Source organism: Leptosomus discolor, chromosome 4 (genome assembly GCF_034619465.1).
Source record: "Leptosomus discolor isolate bLepDis1 chromosome 4, bLepDis1.hap2, whole genome shotgun sequence".
In the NCBI taxonomy this organism is placed as follows: domain Eukaryota; kingdom Metazoa; phylum Chordata; class Aves; order Leptosomiformes; family Leptosomidae; genus Leptosomus; species Leptosomus discolor.
The window spans coordinates 73,236,353-73,256,462 of NC_141394.1; the positions used below are offsets into that span (position 1 = coordinate 73,236,353).

A 20,110-nucleotide genomic window follows, 5' to 3' on the forward strand; every position below is an offset into this window, starting at 1 on the left:
ACCCAATCTACTGAATTTGGTGATACAGGGAGTCCCCTCTCCATAGCGAACTACATTAATAGTCTCATTATTGCTCACTAAAATCAATGAGAATTTTTCTACCGATTTAAGGTTATAGCTGATCACTTTGTCCAATATGAAAACATTAGATATTCAAATTACTAATAAAGTAGCCTATTTTTTTTTTTTTGCCACACTACAGATAAGGCACTGATCTAAGAGGAAAACCACCTATTTATTTACTACATATTAGATGTGGTAGATAGAGTTTTAAGATATCATCATCAGTGTGGCTCCTGTCAGAGGCACATGTACCACATGACCATGAAGACCACAGTTAAATCTACAAAGAAAAAAGATTTATTAAATTGCAGATCAGATGATTATATCTCATTATTACAGTGACTGTATTTTTTTATATGTTCGTTACCACTGTCTACAGTCACCACCTGGAGCCTTCTGGCAGGAAAAATAATCGTCTTTCCCATTAAAGCTGGACAGCAAATGCTGGTAGCTGGTCCTTTGTTACAGATGGGATTTTACTGAAACCATTTTATCTGAAGACTTTTATTTATTTGAAGTCTGCCTTTTGAGCTCTTCTGTGTTCTAGCAGAGTCTTACAAAGTCAAGTCATGCTGGACCCTGCACCCGATAAAACATTACCTCTGTTTTAATGCATTTTGGGAATGCAGGGGAGGACATAGACTCAGCAGTAGCAAGCACCACAGTGCTCTGATTTGGAAGTGCCAAATCACACACGGATCCCCTCTGATCTCACTGATAACCACCAGGTTATGAATACAGAAGTAAATCTGCTATCTGCACAAAGGACACCTGAAGCGTTCTGTGACGCTTTTCATGTTGTCACCTCCTCCAAGGGCCCTTAATCATCGGGAAAGAACAGGCTGCAGGCTGTATAAACTATCCCATATATGCTACATGCAGCCCATCCTTTAATAATGTCCCCTATTACAGCTTTTGAAGTATTTCATACGTTATGATATGAAATGATTAGACAAAAACGCCAGCCTTACCAGATTGTCAAGCATTCGCATAAGAGCTTCAAATTCCTGTTCGCCAATCTGCCACTTTGGATGGGATACAGTACCCTCACCTGCTGGAGACTCAGGGGAACGAGATTTGGATTTATACTTCCCAGGATCTAAAAGCACTAAATTGTCAGGTCCACCCGCACTGGCCAGCGTACGTACCTTAAAAACAATAAAGTCATCTTTAGGTTTCTTGAGGAGGGGGAAAAAAAAAACCACACACAACCAACACACCCCAAAAAACTGACATCAGAAAAACCAGAAGAAATCTACTTCATTTTAAGGTTAAATAAACTAACATACTTCCATAAAAGTTGTTTGAAGGCTTTGAAAATACCTCTGTTTTAATCGGCAGTGTATATCAAATTGATGGTTCCCATCCAGTATTTGAATACTGCTGGTTAAACCAATGTTTTGGGTGCCCTCACATAATATAATGATTTCACAAGTCCCCATCTTAGTTTAGATCAAGAGTTTAACCAGTAAAGTGAGCAACTATTAATCTGTTTGAAGGTTAACATAGCAGACTGTATTATTACATAACATACTAAAATTCTTACTTGAATCTCACAGGCAAGCACTAGATTATGAATATAGTAGAAAGCCTCCTCAACAGTCTCTCCAACAGACACTAAGCCATGGTTTCTCAGAATAAGGACCTAGAAAGATATTGCAAAGAAAGCAAAACAGCAGTAAGGCAAGTATTTTCTTGCTCTTGATTAAAGAGCATACCTCCCCCACCCCCACACACATACTTTTCTTTAATTCTAGATGTAAATACTGACCTTGCTTTTAGGCCCCAAATTTTTCTGAATGACCACCTTTTCTTCATCATCCACTAAAATACCATGGTAATCATGATAAGCTACTTCCCCTAGAGAAAGCGCTTCAGGTGAAATTGGCAAGAGACCACACTTCATTGCAGAAACCTGAGAAATATTAAAACAACTAACTTAATGTCTTGCAGCAGAAAAAACTGAAAATTAAAGAATTATAATAAAAAATATTTGTGTATATTAAATCTATGTGCCTGCACAGGCACACACGTAGTGGTCTTATACTCCATCCCTAAAGCCTCTTTTTTTCACCACTTTTGGGCTGGATACAAAAGTCACATTGATCTTGGGTCTGACTGGGCATGGCCGCTTTTACGTAACATCAACGCCAATATGAAAAGTCTCATGGAAAAAAACCCCCACCAAACGCCAAAATCAGCTGCATCCTTCATCCCTTGCACTCCACTCAGTAATATATTTATTTTTTTTTTCCCCCCTCTAAAAGGTTTCTTCTTTTTGGAAAATTCAAACTTTGGCAGAGGTAATTCCACAGCACTGTGGGTAAAGTTAAGGAACATTTTTAAACACTACTCTATAGTTCACAATTTTAGGAAACTGGTAATTTACTCTTAAAATGGTTGTATCACTGCTGTTAATCAGTTAAAAAAAACTAAAAAAAAAAAAATCAGAATGTGAACTTTGAAACAGAGTCACCAGATAACACTCTCAAAAAATTCCAAAGAGGTAAAACTGACTTGTAACCCGTTGCTCTAATGAGAGGTATTGGACAAGTTTCAAACATTTAAGAAAACCTTGATAAATTGTGCTTTACAAAACCAAGAAAATATGCTAAAGCTCTTACGACTCACTATCAAAAGACACGGTCTTCTGTGGTAAAAGACACACAAATATGAAGTATGTATTTTCTGATTATAAAGCTGAATTTAGTGTCTGACCACTCAGGTAACAGCCAAATAAGGAGGATCTGATTGATTCAAACAGAACCACAGATTCAAAGGCAGACTTAAAGGCTCTGTGCCCTTCAAAAACGAAGCAAATCTCTGATTAAGGGGGACACACCTATTTTCCAGTTGAGGGGGGTGTGGGGATCAGGACAGACGACAAACCGAAAAGCGTGCTTACCGCTGCCCCTGCTGGCGTATGAATATGAACAATGCATTTAACATCGGGTCGAGCTGCGTAAATTGCGGAGTGCAAAGTAAAACCAGCTTGGTTTACTCCCAAGTTAGTGCTTCCACGATCAACTACGTCGCCCTGAATATTGATTTTAACCTGGGAATGAAAAGAGTTAGCTTCATAAATGAATCTAGACAAATCTGATTTAATTCAGCATCTACTTCTGAAGCTCTAAAACTGTATTTCTTTCACTGTTTTATTTTAACAAGTGCCAAAATGCACACGATAAGGCTGTAGGTAGGTTTGCAGAACCCCAGCTCGAGACTGAGCTAACTGAAGAGAACATCAGGAACTACTGGATATGACATGAGAAACTGCGGCACGTAACAGGTAATGGTGCCAGAAGCTGACAGAAGTTACAGACAGCGCTGTGACAAAAGGCTGCATTTCACAGAGAGTTACGGTGGAGTTATGCAAGAAACCTGCAAACTTTACAGATACCTGAGGAGAAGTATTGGGACCTTTTGGGGAGTAGGATTTTGAAAGGTCAGCACCTAGGTAACCATACCACTGATACCACGTAAGGCTGAGATTGCCCAGGTAATAATATCATTATGAATACCAAATTCGGGTAGGGACATGGCAAAACTGGAAAAGGGAAAAAGTAATTATGCATGGGCTGTTTATTTGAGAGAGAACAAGATGGAAGAAAATGGAGTTTCAAAGTGGAGAAGGGAAGAACAAGCATGGGAGAAACAAAGAGAAATGGGTGATAAAGGGCTAGTCATGTCAGCAGGCTGCTGGTCAGCATGCTCATCTGGCTAAGCTATGTGCCTTGTCACTGTAGTCTCTCTTCTTCTTATATCCTGCTCCGAGCTATTTTCTGTGTGAACATGCTCTCGGTGCGTGCATGCGTGTGTGCGCGCATTTTGCTACCTTCAAGCAACCTTAATGCTCAAGGTACCCACATTCCCGATACAGAGATAAAAGCAGAACACCTTTTAAAAAACCCCAAAACCCCAAACCAAATAAAACACACAAAATGCCCCCACAGTATGGCCTTTACCCTCTTCTAAAAAATCTTGATAGCAGCAAGAAAGCACAGGTCTCAGTTTTCTCCATTCCTTTCCCTATAGCTTTGCCAATTAAAATTTTACAGATGGTTATGGTGGACTTATGTAAGAAAGAGCCAGCTTTGCAGATAGCTGAGGGGAAGTACTGGGTCCTTAAGGTGTCAAGTTAGAAATGTTACTACTCTGCACACGCTTAGCTCACCTCTCTGCTAAAGGTTACTTACCCTATAGCAGCCAGGTGGAAAGAATAGTGTGAAAGCTTCTATTTTGTTTCAACTCAAGAGTCAACCACATTAATTCAAGTTGCCCTCAACAGCAGCGTAGACCAGACTGAAGATAAGCGCTTAAAAATGCTTCCCACCAGCTAACAGTTAAGGGAGTGGTGTCTTCAACTGCAATCGTTAGATCTCAAAAACATAAATTTACCTACACCCTCAGCTCCTTACATCATTAAATGATGGCAACTAAACCAGGCATTGGACACAATGTCTTGAAATTGTAATTGGTTTGCATCATTTATGTCTGAAATACATACTGATTCCCTCGACAAACCTGGCTCAACAGCCAGCAGCTTTCAGGGGCAGGATGTGATTAGCTGTCCAAAGGACCTGGCTCCTCTTTGCAGCTAGATCAACTGGAGGACACCTGGTGGTGAACGCGTGCAAAGAAATCCCTCTGAGATGCCTCAGCTGTACCCAAACCAACCGTGTTCAATGAAACTGTTCTAAACATGTGACACAGTAAAATATTCTCTAGGACAGAATTTCAACACTGACAGATACACAGAGCAGATTCAGCCATTCGTATTTTACAGCAATGAAAACCAGTATTTGCTTACCAGACTAGATGCAGTAACTTCACTATAGAGGAGTCCAAAAGGTACAATGAGGAAGTGCTCCTGCTCAGAATTTACTCTGGCCTAAGGATGAAACAAGAGTAAAAGTTATTAAGAATATTTTATTAAAGGCCCCAAAACATGAAAGTTACTTTCACCTCCCAAGTATAGAATGGGCAAGTATGCCTGTAACATGCAATATGACCTTCATGTACGCTACAACAGATAATCAACATACAGTACAGTTAATTAACTCGTGTTGAACAAAACTAGATGGCAGATACATGCCAGAGTCCTCTAGATCGGTGGAAGTTAGTAAATCCTTAGATTCTGTCGTAACGACAACTCAACTACTGTGGATAAAAGGAATGTTACAGAAAGAACTGGGGGGAAAAGAAAAGGTATTTTTGTTTTGTTTTTTAGAAGAATGAGTTTATAACCCTACTGCATTTCTACCCTAGTAAAACAGAAGGTAAGAAACAGACACATGTGAGAAAATGCAAGAATTTGTTCCTCAGATCTAAAGCACCTTGATGCTGAGAAGGGTTTCATCACTGATGCTGGTGCCTGTGAGAAGTACAGCACACTCGTAGGTTTTCTACAAAGTATCCTGACTCTCACCTATGTTTTTGCTCTTCTGTCTAATTCACACAATGAGGAGTCTGTAACACAAAAATAATTCTGACTTCAAACCATTCATACCTTGGGATGCGTCTGTACAATGAAAAGTACAGGACAGCCAGGTTGTTTAGGTGTCTCAGTGGAGAATTAAAAGGCTTCAAATATTGTACTGGACATGAGACAACTTCCTATCTTGCTATGAATCTACGCAGTTTTTGTGTTTGTTTTTTTTGGGTTGGTTTTTTTTTTTCCCCTAATGTTTTTCAAATTTTATTTATTTATGAGTTTTGCACTTCCCCAAGATGCAGCTACTTTATAATCCTTCATATCTTCTACTACTTGCAACATTAAATACACATATACTTTGATATAGTTCTACTGCAAGGAAAAAAATTTCTAAAATAAGTAGCTGACCAGCTGTCCAAAAGCTTCTAGTACAAATCTAGCTCCCTTTACAACCAGCTGGTAACATACTATAGCATACGAGCCTTAAACTGAACCAGTTCATTGAAGTTAACCTGCGCTTCTACGAATCACCAAATTAGTTCTCCATTACAGAAGTGTAAATGATCTAGAAAATCTTTTTCTTATTTATGCAAGACAAAGAATAGGTTATTATTCAAAATGCCCCAAAAGCCAATAAGAAAGCTCAAACACAAGACAATCAAGCCCCAAGACTCACAAACCACCTTACTTTAGGATTAGATCCAACAAACAGCTCATGCCCTCAAAGCAAACCAAAACTGGTGAACCACGTGTGCCTTCCATAAACCTGTAATCTCAAATTCTGCCTAACCCTGGAGGCACCCAAGTTCGCTCTGCATTACTGTACTCGACATGAAAGCTCTTGATGCTCCGTAATTCTGCTTCTGCATCAGGACTGCACCAGTCTGAACAATTCCACACACAGCAGCTGTCTGTGATGGATAAGGACCCAGGAAAGCCAAGATACTCTACCCAACTCCCTGATATGCCCAGACTGGCACACTGTCTCATGTCCTCACAGTTCCCTTCTCCTCTAACACACAGGCTTACGCCCCTCACAGAAGGCTATTGTATCGTTTCTCTTACTGAAGAAGTGCCCTGGCAGCTTATAACTTGACAGCAATCACCTACTAACTAGAGCATTCACTTACAAAAAACTGAAAACCAGGAGTCAAACTTCAGTTCTGCATGAAGCAGTAGGCATTCACCACACCCCAAAGGAGTGCCTTACTACCACACTACTACCTCATGTATGGGTATACAGAACAAAGACAACGCTATTTTGTAAATACAACAACCTTGCTCTGTGTCAGCTTCTGAAGGTAAACTGTATCTATTAGTCACCTCTCAGAATGCTATTCACTGGGTGAACTACAACTTGTGATTGCCACTGACAAACCATTAACGAAGACCTTTCCCGTATCGTTCTGCCCTTCAAAACTGTCTAAAATACTTTCAGAATCTCATGCTCTTAAGTGCTTTGACTGTCTTCCACCTGAATTGGTATCACCATTATCTAATCTTACTGTGCTCCCCCCCAACAAAAGAAAGCAAACTTGAGGCATTCCACCCCAATCATACGCCCTTGCCTTAACCACTTCCCTAGGCATGCCGCTCTTCACTATATTTACGTTTTTATCTAAATGCATAAACATTCCCAGGGCTGAACTTCACACTAGGAAGCCATCTCCAAACCTGCTTGCCTAGTAATCTTTTCACCGCATTAAATCCCTTTTACAAAATCCATTCTCCTGTCACGTATGAAAAATCAGGGGGCGGCACCGAGTTGTTTACATTATGTTGGATATGTTCCCTTGCTAAAGGAACCAAATAATCTAACCAACACTGCCTTGATCCTATGCCTACCCATATCGTTCATCATCTTCATCGGCTCAGAAATAACGTACCTTGAAATCTCAAAATGCAGTAATAATAAAATTATCATATTTCGTTCAGACTGCAACTAGAAGAACTGAAAATACATAAAGGACAACCTCTACTATGTAGAAAAAAAACAATTCAGCTCTGTTAAGAAGACAATTGACTGGGTTGCACACCACAGCTGTGACTTTACTCATGAGACTCATGTGGCTCATCCTCCTGGCATATAAAACCTCCTTGATTTGACCTCCTTGTCATTATTTTTACAGATGCCAGCGATTACTCAGTCACAAGGAAAATTGTTAGCACATTGCGTTAAGCTAAGTAGTTCGCTCATGTTCAGAAATACTATGGCTTCTTTTTCAAAAAGGTTAGTTTCTTGAATTATAAAATTCAACTGAATGACTAATAAGATGATGTTTTAGTACTTAGCAAGAAAATGAAGACATGACCTTGCAGAATAATATATACAATTATTCAAAGCATTTAAGGTACTAAAAGACTGAGTCTTTCAGGAATCTTAATTTCATCATAAGAACTTTCATGTACACTCTCTTAAGACTCTATTCAGGCTATGGTAGCTGACATCCAAGCTGTTCCCATTCTTATTCTTGAGATGTAATGACAAATCTCTTCACTATTATACTGCTTTCAATACCACTTTGCTCCTCTTCCACACAAAGAGAAAGTGACAGATGGGGGAGGGAAGCAATTCTCTTCTATGTTAAAACAATTGGTTCAGTTATCAGTTGATTCAATACTCACTGTTATATGATTGTAAATAAGCTGAGACCAGCCAAAGAGATCTGCTAATCTGTAGAAAGCTGCCAATTTACATCGTAACAACTTCTCCCCTTTTTCATAAGCAATGGAATCTGATCCTCTCAGATCATTCACTGGTGTCACCATGCCAAGACCTGAAAAGGAGAAGGGGTAAAAAAAAAAAACATGAGGTGGGTTGCGTTCGACGTCAGTTAAAACCTAACAACATGTACCACTACTATAGTAGTTGTTCTTACTACTTTACATCATCATATTAACCTAAGAAGTGGACAGCAAACTTTAATTACTACAATGTCATAATTTATATTACACAAATAGAACAACAGTCTCTGACAAGGTCATTTATTTTTGGTACAGTCGTAGCATTTGTTGCCTTCCTTAATATTTATTAGTACTAAGATGACAGTGCACTGCTCTCTCAAACTAATGATTTCTTGTAAAATACAACTTCGTTGTTAACAGAAAAATGTAACCCCAAATATTCCACTTTGTGAAATACATGATTTGGTACCCCTGAAAAGGAGAATTACACATCTAAAAAGATGCATACAGGTTCATTTAATTAGGAAAAATTAAGTACAAGCTAGAGAGAGGAAGATTATGGTAAATAACTACAAATACACTGCTCTAGTTACAGTGCAATCGGAAACATGGTTAAAAGTAATTGTGATAAAGCAGAACCTGGCCATGCTACACTGAACTACAGATTTATTTTGGAGCACAGGCAAGGCTTTATATTATGTTAACACAAAACCTGTGTGTACATGCATTCGCACGTTTTGGTTTTTGTTTTCCTTCCTGATGTTTCTTGTCTATAGCTTCACTTCACAGGAGAAAGCTGCAAACAGTTCTTCCATGGCAAAAGTAACTCGTTTCTAAAGACGTTCACTGTTACTAGACTACTAATAGGCATTTTATTTTCCTGCAGACAATCCATGTGGTAAACCTTAGCAATACTTAAATCTTTAAATTTTTTACTAGTGCTGACTTAACAGGCTTACTTCTCAATTAAGATGCCGTACTTGAAATAGCTTTTGATATAAATTATATACATGAACCATATTCCATGTCCCTGTGGCATTTAGAAACTAATCAATTCACTTTGTTTGCAATGTTCCTGTGAGCAGAACAGGATAGCATTTGAACTTCACAGCACTTGATTTCAGTCACAGTGTCTTCATTTTAAGTCTTTCAAAAAAATAATTCAACTATTATCAATTAAGGTGCACTCACTCATGTTTAATGCAGCCATCCCGCCTTGTGGTGCTGCAGGGTAGACATTTGGCACATTTGTCGTCATGAAATCCGCAATCTGCTGTAAAGCCAATAAACCTGTTGGGTTCTTCCCCTTCTTAAATTGTTCCTGGATCATAGATTCCAGTTCTTCACAAAAAGCCTAGGAACAGGACGTTGCATATTGTGAAGCACGTTCAAATGAACTTCAACCCTTCATACACAACTTCTTTTTAGCACTTGATTGGAAACATCCTACACCTCTTCTGAAAAACAGCTCAGGGCAGAATTACTGGGTACACAATGTACATAACGTTACTTGAAAATGTTGCTCCAATGATACGAGTCACTTATTTTTTTGTGAATGGAAATTCCAGCATTCTCTCTTCCAGTAACACCAAAACTCACTGAATCTACTAATACGGATTTCTGGAAAAGGAGCAGGATGTACAATGACTTGAACACAAAACATGAAACGAAAAGTAGTAGAACCAGAAAAGACAAGGGAAATTGTCAGTGTGGTTCACAGGGACCTGAGAGTCAATTAAGTGAATCTAAAATGAAAAATTAAAATTTAAAAATTAAGTGAGTCTACATAAAATGGGTTCGTATCACACAGAACAAACTCTAAATATACTACTACATCCCTATTCTTAACGAAGTTGTGTCATGAAATGTTTCATATCAAAGTCATCCATCAGCTATTACAAAAGAAACAAATGTTATGAGAGAAATTTTGGTTTGTGTACTTTCTCCCCGAGGGAAATATCTTTAATATTAAATGTCAATCATTCATAGTTTATTGTTGTGCAACCTTTCAGAAAGGGATATATAAAAATATTTTGTATGCCAGAATCATGCATGAAGGACAGACTGGCCTTGTATAAGCTACTCTTGGAAGTGTTACTTAATTTAAATGTTTAAATCAATACTTGATATATGAAAAAAGTGAAAAAATGTCTGACCAGGACTGGATGGAAAACATGAAAAAAATACTAACCACTACAGAGAGAGTTCTGAAAGTGAGACTGAGGAGCCGCTTCATGAGTAGACAATAAAAATTCAATTGGATAATGTCAGGAAAAATTAGGCTACAATTAGGATACTTTAGAAGAAAGGCCAACCAGAAAAAAGATCAAATGGCTCCAAGATACCAGAAAATTCTCTAATTCCATAAGGATATTAAAAATAGAGATAATAAAGTTATCACTTTAAAGATGGAGCATTTTCTTTTCTTACTGGGCTTTGTAGAATCATGGAGACCCTCTTCTTCTGTTCCATCATGTTAAAATCCTGGCGAAGGTCAGGTGCCATATTCCTCTCTCTCAAATAATCTGGATTATTTTCATCAACTCGATCAAAATACCTCTCTTTATGAGGGGCTGTTGTTGGAGGTGGTGAAGTCACCACCCCCACACCAGTATCACCATTCATAGCACAGTTTTATGGAACCTATGAAAAGGGGGGCAGAGAAGAGGAATAAATAAATCAAGCAACGAGATAATTAAGAACTTTGTATGTGTTTCTTGTTTCAGAGTAGCAGTTCAAATCCATCTAAAATTAGCACGGCTCCCCAAACACCATGTTTATGCAATTGGATAGCAGAATTTTAGAGAAAAAGATTTTAAAATACAAGATTAGAAAAGTAGGCCAGCATATGTGAAAAGTCAAGTCTGCTACACACATACTAGTTTAATCCCATTTAAACTAACTCCAGTTCTTTAAGATGTCTACACAGCTTGATTTTCAGAAGCATGGAAGTTCTTCAAACCTTCTCATAGACAGAGAAGTTCAAGACACATGAGGTACAAACTAATTGGGTATTTTTCTTTGGGTTTTTTTTTCCTTAAAAAATTAAAGCAGACAAAACAAAAAGAATATTGCATAAATCAGAATGCATATCATTACAGAAAACCGGATATTACACATGTTCATTAATATGAAGAATGAACCCCACCAAAACATGCTCAGATTGCAAACACATTTCTGGAGACAAACTCAGAAATACTGACTCTGCCAAGCTGAGGCGTACTTTTCACAAATATATTTATTTTAGGTTCATTCAACACCGTGCACATCACTGCATTAGCATGTGGGTTTTGGAATCTGGAAAGCACACACACAAACACAACCCGCACCCACGGGCCAGGGTTCATTTCAGTTTTACATGTTGTAATCGGCAATTGCATGTATCTACCAGCACGGCTGAAAACTCAGCTGGTATTGCTCACACACACATCCTTCTTTCACTCACAAGAACCCCTTTGTGTAACATTACCCCAGTTTTCTGGGCACAGTATTATAACCTTCATTTGAAAATCCTTTTTAGAAGTTTTTTTTTGCAGCTTTCCACTGACAAGCAACCAGTTCAATAAAGCCACCCGTGCAACACCTTGAGACTCAAGCCTCTGATTCCTGATCACCTGCCATGTCAAATTAAAATTAAGCTTTTTTCAGCAAAGATTTATTTTCTTTGCATATTGTTAATGATTAAACAAAATGCCACTAACATAAACTGTACTTCACTGAACTGTAATACGAATAGTTAACTCTGAATGGCTTGCCAGTTCAGCAAGCTGCAATTACTTACACTATACACAAAATATGCAAGGTTGAAATCCCTTGTCATCACGGCATTTAGCAACTTTACTAAGAAAATGAGTCGAGAAGAGCTAGTAGATCTTTTCCTGGAGGTGGAAGAATAGATAAAGAGAATAAAGTAGGAGAATCTAGCTCCCTGTCCCAGTAAGGTGAAACACTCATTTCAGTAATGCTGATTTAGATTTGGGGTTCACACAGTAAGGAGAACCCTGGTTTGAACAATCAGTTTCATTATGCATCTTCAGTTTTGCAAGGACTAACACTATTTAAATCTGCTGATATTACCAAGTCACTGCAATTCTTTTTTACTATGCAGCATGCACGTATCTTTCATTAATCTTCCACATGTTATAACTAATAAATTTTGATATGTGTCTCTATTCTACTATTTTAGATTTTTCTTAGTGACTCATCTTAAACTGTACTTGCTTGTAGATTTTAATTTGATTAGGAATTTACTTGCATATTTATTATCTAAAAATCACTTTAGATGTGGATGCACACAGAAAAGGCAAGTTTACATAAATTATTTTGAAATGCAGATTATGTTAAACAAAATCATTGCAGTGAAGAAAATTATCTACTTCAAGACTTCAGAATTAGCAGATCTCATCCTCTTTCTTACATTAGAAAACAAGTTTCAAAACTCAACTGTTTCTTATTTCAGAATGAATAAATCACTGAACTGAGACAGCTGAACCCAACAAGCAAAAGAAGTTTTTTCTTTGACTCTGCAGAAGAGGATATAACTACCAAAATCTACATTGGCACTTAAGACACTCAAGTTTTAGATGCTCTGTGACTTCCACCCACTGAGTTGCTAAATAAACACACACAGACACCTCTGCACTGTTTAAAGTATTTCATTTTAAACGGATTGGTTTAGGCTTTAAGAGTCACGGTCAGATTCCTCCCCCCCCCCCCCCTTCTTTAAAGTAAGCACATAACACATCTTTATTATTATAACTTCTTTTACTAGCTTTTACTCCACCCAGGAAGAACACAGGGTATAGCGAAAGAAATAACGCTTTTATCCACATGGAAAACGTTTCAAGGTATTACACCTAGAAAGTTTTAAGCAAGTGAAGTTATAGCAAAGGAGCCACCTCTCCTTCGGCAGCTTCAGATCCCTAACACACACCCTCCAAGTCTTCCTCCTCACAAACTCCAGCCTGCACCATCTGCCACCTCATACCTCAAAAATGCCTCTGAAGGCCCGCTACCACTTTCCACAACCCCTCTTCTGAGCTCAATTAGCTATCCTCACGCCTCTACATCCAGGTTTTTGTTGAAAATGACAGTTTGCAGATCCAAACATACAGCTTACTCTTACAACAGCAGCTCACTTGGCCCAATCTAAGTCCGAACTTCACCACCCTCTGCTTATCACAAGGAATCAAGGGGTTTAGGAACAGTGCAAGGGCAAGGCCACAAACAAAGACAAACCGAACCGCTCGAGTAGTTCAGCATCCATACTGCATCGTGCTGAGTGTAGCCCCAAACGTGTACTCACTCTAAAGCAAAGCATGGGAACCCTATCAAGTTCGAGCTGACCACCTCTGCCACCAGCAGAGAACAATGGCCCACTCCCACCTGAAGCACTCCATTTCCAGAACATATTTAAGTGTAATGTCGCATCTTGTGTGTATATGTGTATGTGCAGTTTTATTTAAAGAAGTGTACACACATCTGCAAACATAATTTTGCATTTAATTATTTACACCAATTCCATCCTACTTTCAGAGTACCAAAAGCTATTTCCAAATGAATTACATACATAATTATGTCTCTTCACTGTTTCTTACTCACACTAGGAACAAGCTAGTCCTGAACAGCCTGCACAGGCAACATTAAAATGGGATCACAGTGTCTTGCCAAAGTTATATTACTCCTTCACTCAAGCACAAGACAGCATTCAAGAAGGTCCTGGGAAGCTACTACTGCTTCACCACTATGTAGTGGCAATAATTTAACAGGAAATTCCATGTGATCATTTTATAGCTAAGGTTAAATATCAATTTCATAGCTCAGTTTTGTAGATACTCAAAATTAATGGCACCCCTGACAAGGTCTAGTAATTAACTGTTTTAACATAACTGTAATACTAATTGTTTATTTTAATGGCTGTCAGCTACTGCTGACAGAGGTATTGATTTTTGAATTAGAAACAGATGCATTTGACAGCATTTCGCACAAGCTATTGAAATTTATTTATGGGTTTCCTTGGAAAGCAAGGCTTGATGAACTCTCCAGTAAGAGCTTCAGTAGTATGGATACTGATAAAGAAATAAAAGGAATCTGAACAGTTAAGCTTGAAGACACACTGGGGAATGGCCAATGGTTCTATAAACTGAAAAGTCACAGTGAAAATCACAACAGGCTGCCCGGGCAGCAAAAAAAGAAAGAATTAAGACCCTCTTCACACTCACAACTCTTCAGTAGAGGCAGTTCCTTTCTGATGTAGCATACTAGAGCCCCCAAGTAAGATAAGCTGGAATGTCAAAGGACTTTTCACCACGATAAGTGCTTTTATGCGAGAGCCTGTTCTAACACAACTGTGTCAGAAAGAGCCACACCCTTAACTGAAAAAGCCGTGGCTGGAAGATCTAAGTGCAGAAAAGGCCCTTCTCTCAGAAGCAGCTATTTTCAAATATAAAGAGACAGTCAGAGGGAACAACATCTATTACTGAGGAGGAGAAAAAAAAATAAACATAAAACCCAAATCACACCTCATAGTAACTGAAGCAATTAGATCCATTCTTCTAATACATATGTATGTATAAGCACTAGAAATTTCAATAAACCACCACATCAAACAACAGCCACCAAGCCAGCTGACAGCATAGCGTGTTTATCGCAGGGCATGTGTATGTGTATGCGAATGCTATGAACAGGCTGCTCATGAAATACATTTTTTTGGTTAGGAAATCAGCTTTATAAAATTCATAGTTCATTTACAGATACTGAGCACTGTTGACAAAAAACATTTTGAAATTAGTATTAATGTTCTGGGTTACTGTTATCTTTCAAAATCCTCTTCCTCCCCACCCTCTTCTAACCCAAGACAGTTTTGTCACAGGATTCACCTAAGCGGAAGTGGTGTTACAGGGTTTAGATCAAACAAAAGAAGAAACTTTTAGAATAGCAATGCCATGAAATTGTTCACACTAACATCCAGAAAGAAGAAAAATCTCAATTTTTAAACAGCTTACATTCTTCAGTACTCAATCTGGAGAGTTACATGATGCGCATGTAGTTAAATAAATTTAAAGGTAAGGCAGTGAATAATACCCAGTAGGAATCTACAATAACTTAAGGGCACACAAAAAAACCCCCCACCTTTAAACCTAAAAAATTATATAAAATAATTTAAAAAAAACCCCATTGTATTTGGGCTGGGATCTCACTGTCGTTAATAAACATACTTAAAACTTCAATATTAGACTCATTTCAATACCTGGCAGTTGGGACAGATCTAAGTACTTATGCCTCTGGTAGTTCACAGGTTCAGAGTTTCTCACCTGAATCATCATGATGAATATTACGGGAACCTTGAGAAGATTTTAAATGTCTCATAACATGTTCACTAGCAGGGACCAGCTAACTAAATTTTTGGAATAAATGATTTTTTGCAATCATTTACAGTTTGGGTTTGTTTTGTAATAACAGATTATTTTTCACTCCTCCACACCCAGAGGGAATTGTTTTTACTAAGACTGCGGTTGATGGAATTTGACCCAATCTATAGGCTCGCTGCCACCACAGGACCTGGCACACCTCTCCACATCAACGCAGCTTTAAGTCTGCTGAGGCCAATTCAGAATAAAAATGTACTCCAAAAAGCAGGAAGGAGCTTATGACAAGACGACAAGGCAACCTAAAAGATTTCTAAACAATTTAAAATACACTGCCAACTCACAAGACAGCACGTGCAAAAAAAAAAAACCCAAACCCTATATATATTTTTTTTTGTTACGTTTCAGAGAGTTATCTGATCAAAACCTTACAAAATCAAGTCATTTCAGAGAAGAAGAAATAACCAAACCAAAAACCCGCCCTCTCCCCGGTAGCTTACAATCCTTCTGCACAATACAACACCCAAGCAACACATCTGTATGGGACCCTGTGTCAAATTTGCTAAATAAGTTAGCAGCACACTTCTCAACTGTCGACACAATCCCAGCCACTTGCACAAAGACCAAGGGTACCCATTTCCAGAACATACAGTTTCTAAGCCCTGACAATGATACTGTAATTTGCTTTCTATCCATTTTTTTCCCTGACAGTTCTTCCAACAAGTTCTCTCCACTCACACCAGAATTATATCACTAAGTCTAACAGAGGTGAAAACAGATTTGACAAGTTACTGGGGAAGGGACGAAGGGGCAGCAAAACAAAACAACTTGTTTTCTTTGCTGTTGTGCAATCAGCAGCCTTCGAGGAGTAAAAGTTACCTAAAAGGCTCATGTAAGCAACAGGCCAGGCAGTGTGCTGGCAGGGGGAGGGAAGGGGGCTCTATTTTGGATGCAAACAGAAAAGGACAGAGTTATTTTAGGGCCCAGGAAAGAGTCAGGGGGACCATGGAAAGCTACAATGCTGAAATTACTGCACGGGGGAGTCATGAGGTGACAGGAGGGAGGAAGAGGAAGGGCAAGGGCTGGGCAGCACTGGAGTGGTGCAGCACTGCAGGCAGCGAGAAAGCCAAGAGGTAACTGAGACACTGTGAACAGATTGAGCTCATGCGAAAAATTAGTTGCCGAGGAGATGGCGAGGAAGGAGAACATCCATCTACAGAAAGTAAGGTTTCGTTATCACTTGGTATCTGCAAAAAAAAACCAAACCTGTTTATAAATTTGCACTGTTATCATTTCACTCAATATTCTGTACTTTCTGTATTTTTTCCAATTTTCCTTTACTTTAGAGTATCATTTGCCAAACTTGCTCCTTAAAGAATTAATGTAACTTCGTAAGAGGGAAATTATTTATGATTTGCACTGTAATTTCCGTCATTTTCTGAGAGAACATTTTGGCACCAATGACATGGGATTTGTTCTTGCCATTTCAAATGTTTCCTACTGAACTTTTAAAAGGAAAAGCTGGCACTATCTTAGGAAGTCTAAGAACAAAGAAAGTAAATCGTGACTGTACTACTTACTAGACAACGTACTTCACGTCATGAACAATTATACTCTTTTTCAGCAAATGTTCCTAGCTCATGCATCTTCAGACCTTCCTCTGCTCTTTGTTTTAAAACAGGAAGAAACTATTTCACGAACAAGAACAGTTATTCATCTTGTACTGAATGCAGGCACCATCATCTTGCTTATTAATGGAGATGCTGCAAATTAAATACTGGAATCTAAAATTTTGTATCAGTTTCTAAGACATAGTATTACTTGTGCATTCAAGCTCATCAACATTTCTTATCTTATTATTTCCAATACTTACATTAAAAAGAATCTCTTTAAATGGTTAAGAATAAAGAATAATGCTAGAAATCTACTTCAAATTAGACCTAAATTTCAAAGAATTTATGAAGGGCAAGAATCTACGTACTAGAATTGTCAAAATAGCAGTTGCTACAGGATTTTTACCATATAAAGTATCAAATTGCTTTCCAATTGCCAAAAAAAGTTACAGTTTTCCTTGTTTAAAGAACCAATGATCACAAAAAATTACTTCATTAATACCATGCACGTATAACACTAAGTCCTTCCTTAATCGGCATCCTCTGCCTAGACAGAAAAATTAAAGATCCTGTATTTAGAAGAGGAAAAACAATGTAGAGTAAACCCGGGGTGGGGACGGGACGTGGACGACACCCAAACAAAACCAAAACCACACACACACAAACAAAACAAAACCCAACAGACACTGCCCTGCCACACCCACACCACACAGCCTGTTGCCAGTGGGGGACCCACAGGGATCAACAGTGGGACCCACATAGGGACTGACAGTGGGACCCACGCTGTTCAACATCACCATAAATGATCCGGACAATGGGATTGAGAGCATCACTACCAAGTCTGCTAATGACACCACACTGGGTGGTAAGCCAGACACGTCAGAAGGGAGAGCCATCTTCGAGAGAGACCTGGACAGGCTGGAAGAGTGAGCTAGCAGGAACAGGATGGAGTTGAACAGAGACAAGTGCAAGGTCCTGCACTGGGGATGACACAACCAGAAAGGCCACTACAGGCTGGGATCTGTGGCTGGGGAGCAGCCTTGCTGAAAGGGACCTGGGGGTCCTGGTGGACAACAAGCTGAACAGGAGTCAGCAGTGCACCTCTGCAACAAAGGTGGCAAATCTGATCCTGAGTTGCATCTGCAGGGATATTACCAGCAGAGATAAGAGATGTGATCATCCCACTCTACCAAGCTCTTGTCAGGCCACACCTGGAGTACTACTGTGTACAGTTCTGGTCTCCACAATTCCAGAAAAGACATAGACAGACTGGAAAGGGTAGAAAGGAAGGCCACAAAGATGACCAAAGGCTCTAGAACTCGCTCTATGAGGAAAGGCTGAAGGAGTTAGGTCCTTTCTCCCTGGAGAAGAGAAGGCTCAGGGGAACCTCATCACAGTTTTCCAGTACTTAAAGGGTGGCTAGAAAAAAGGATAGAAGCTCTCTCTTCACAAGGAGCCGCACGGAGAAGACGAGAAGACAAGAGGCAACAGGTACAAGTTGTACCAGCAGTGGTTTTGTCTTGATATAAGGAAGAAATTTTTTACACTGAGGACAATCACTCACTAGAATGACCCTGCCAGGAACATTGTGTGAAGTCCCCATCAACTGGAGGTTTTCAAGACATGACTGGGCAGGGCATTAGCCTTTCCCATGACAAGTTGGCTCAGATGATCTTTGAGATCCCTTCCAACCTAGGGCTGTTCGATACTCTATCATTCTGCATAAGCCCACCTAAAATTTAAGCCAGAATTTATCTGGGCACATTCAGCTGGAATATTGTTCAAATGCAGCTGTCCAAATTCTGCAGAAATTTCAATATATATGGCTCAGAATACATAATGCAGTCCTTGCAAACAGAAGGGGGAAGGCAGCATTAAAACTACACTAGAAGCTAAGATACAGAAAGGTAACTTACATCATTTTAATACAGGTTTTAAAAGACCAAGAGTATCAAACTTTTAGAATCAGTAATTATTCACCTCTCTTCCCTGACCTGGAAAAGCATTGTACCCCAGAGATCAGGCTCCGCAGGAAGGTGAGAATGCCACACAAGGAGGGACAGGGCAGCACACTGCGCTATTGGTCCCCTCGGCGCCTGGCACTGGCCTCACTGGAAGGTACAGCTGCAGCCTATGCTCACCATTGGTACCATTGTTACGTTAAAACCTCTAACATGATTTATTAATTTATGTTGGCAAGATCAAATTTCCAAGCTAGTTAAAAATGAGAAGAAATTCCAATCTAAAAATGGGACTAAGAATAAGATTAAAAAGGGAATGACTCTCGAAACTGTTAACTCTTATCTCCTATTGACCAGGTCCCTGGTTTCTTCCCAGTCCTAGCCTTTTAAATTCCCTTTGCCTCTTTAGATCACTCCCTTCTCTGATTTTCCTGCTAAGCAGCTTACCTGACAAATGACAGAAGAGCCATTTCCAGCCTCCACGAATTCGCTAAAGACTAAAAATTTCAAGCCAACTTACTAACTCAACATCAAAATTACCTTGCTTTCAGTTTGACTCAGTAACTTGATCTACTTGTTCCATGCACTTCTCACACAGCATTTCTGGAAGTGTTCAATACACAAATTCAGGCAAGATTAAGGAAAGTGATAGCAGAAATCATAATATAAAATGTCACATTGTTCATATAACAGAAGGAAACTATGTAAGTATCAAACTACAGACACCTTAAGCTTTTCTGCTGAAACGCTAAGAGCTTCACAAATGTATCAGAAAATTTGCATGCAAATGACAAAACGGGAGTTTCACCAGTGTCTTTTGCATTTCTCCAGGCACGATATGGAAGTATGAATTTTGCAAATTACCATATATTTTTCCACTGCCTCTTACCAGAGGACCACCAGTGGTCACAGTTGTTAATGGTAGTGGAGACATTTTTCCTTTCCACTGCTTTGGTGTCTGTTAGCCTCAAAAATAACTCCTTACAG

General features: G+C 39.0%; 1 protein-coding gene across 3 annotated transcripts in view; it reads right to left on the reverse strand.

Moving 5' to 3' along the window:
* The window catches only part of ADD1 (adducin 1), a 63,869-nt gene that overhangs the window by 21,010 nt on the left and 22,749 nt on the right, over positions 1 to 20,110 (reverse strand). For all 3 annotated transcript variants that reach the window (XM_086464642.1, XM_086464641.1, XM_086464643.1), the window contains exons 2-9: positions 10,613 to 10,825; positions 9,374 to 9,536; positions 8,123 to 8,274; positions 4,874 to 4,954; positions 2,969 to 3,118; positions 1,835 to 1,978; positions 1,610 to 1,708; positions 1,035 to 1,211 (exon numbers count right to left, since the gene is read on the reverse strand). In XM_086464642.1, coding sequence (XP_086320768.1) covers positions 1,035 to 1,211; positions 1,610 to 1,708; positions 1,835 to 1,978; positions 2,969 to 3,118; positions 4,874 to 4,954; positions 8,123 to 8,274; positions 9,374 to 9,536; positions 10,613 to 10,807 — 1,161 coding nt within the window. In that variant the 5' untranslated portion in view covers positions 10,808 to 10,825. The remainder of the gene's footprint in view (positions 1 to 1,034; positions 1,212 to 1,609; positions 1,709 to 1,834; positions 1,979 to 2,968; positions 3,119 to 4,873; positions 4,955 to 8,122; positions 8,275 to 9,373; positions 9,537 to 10,612; positions 10,826 to 20,110) is intronic.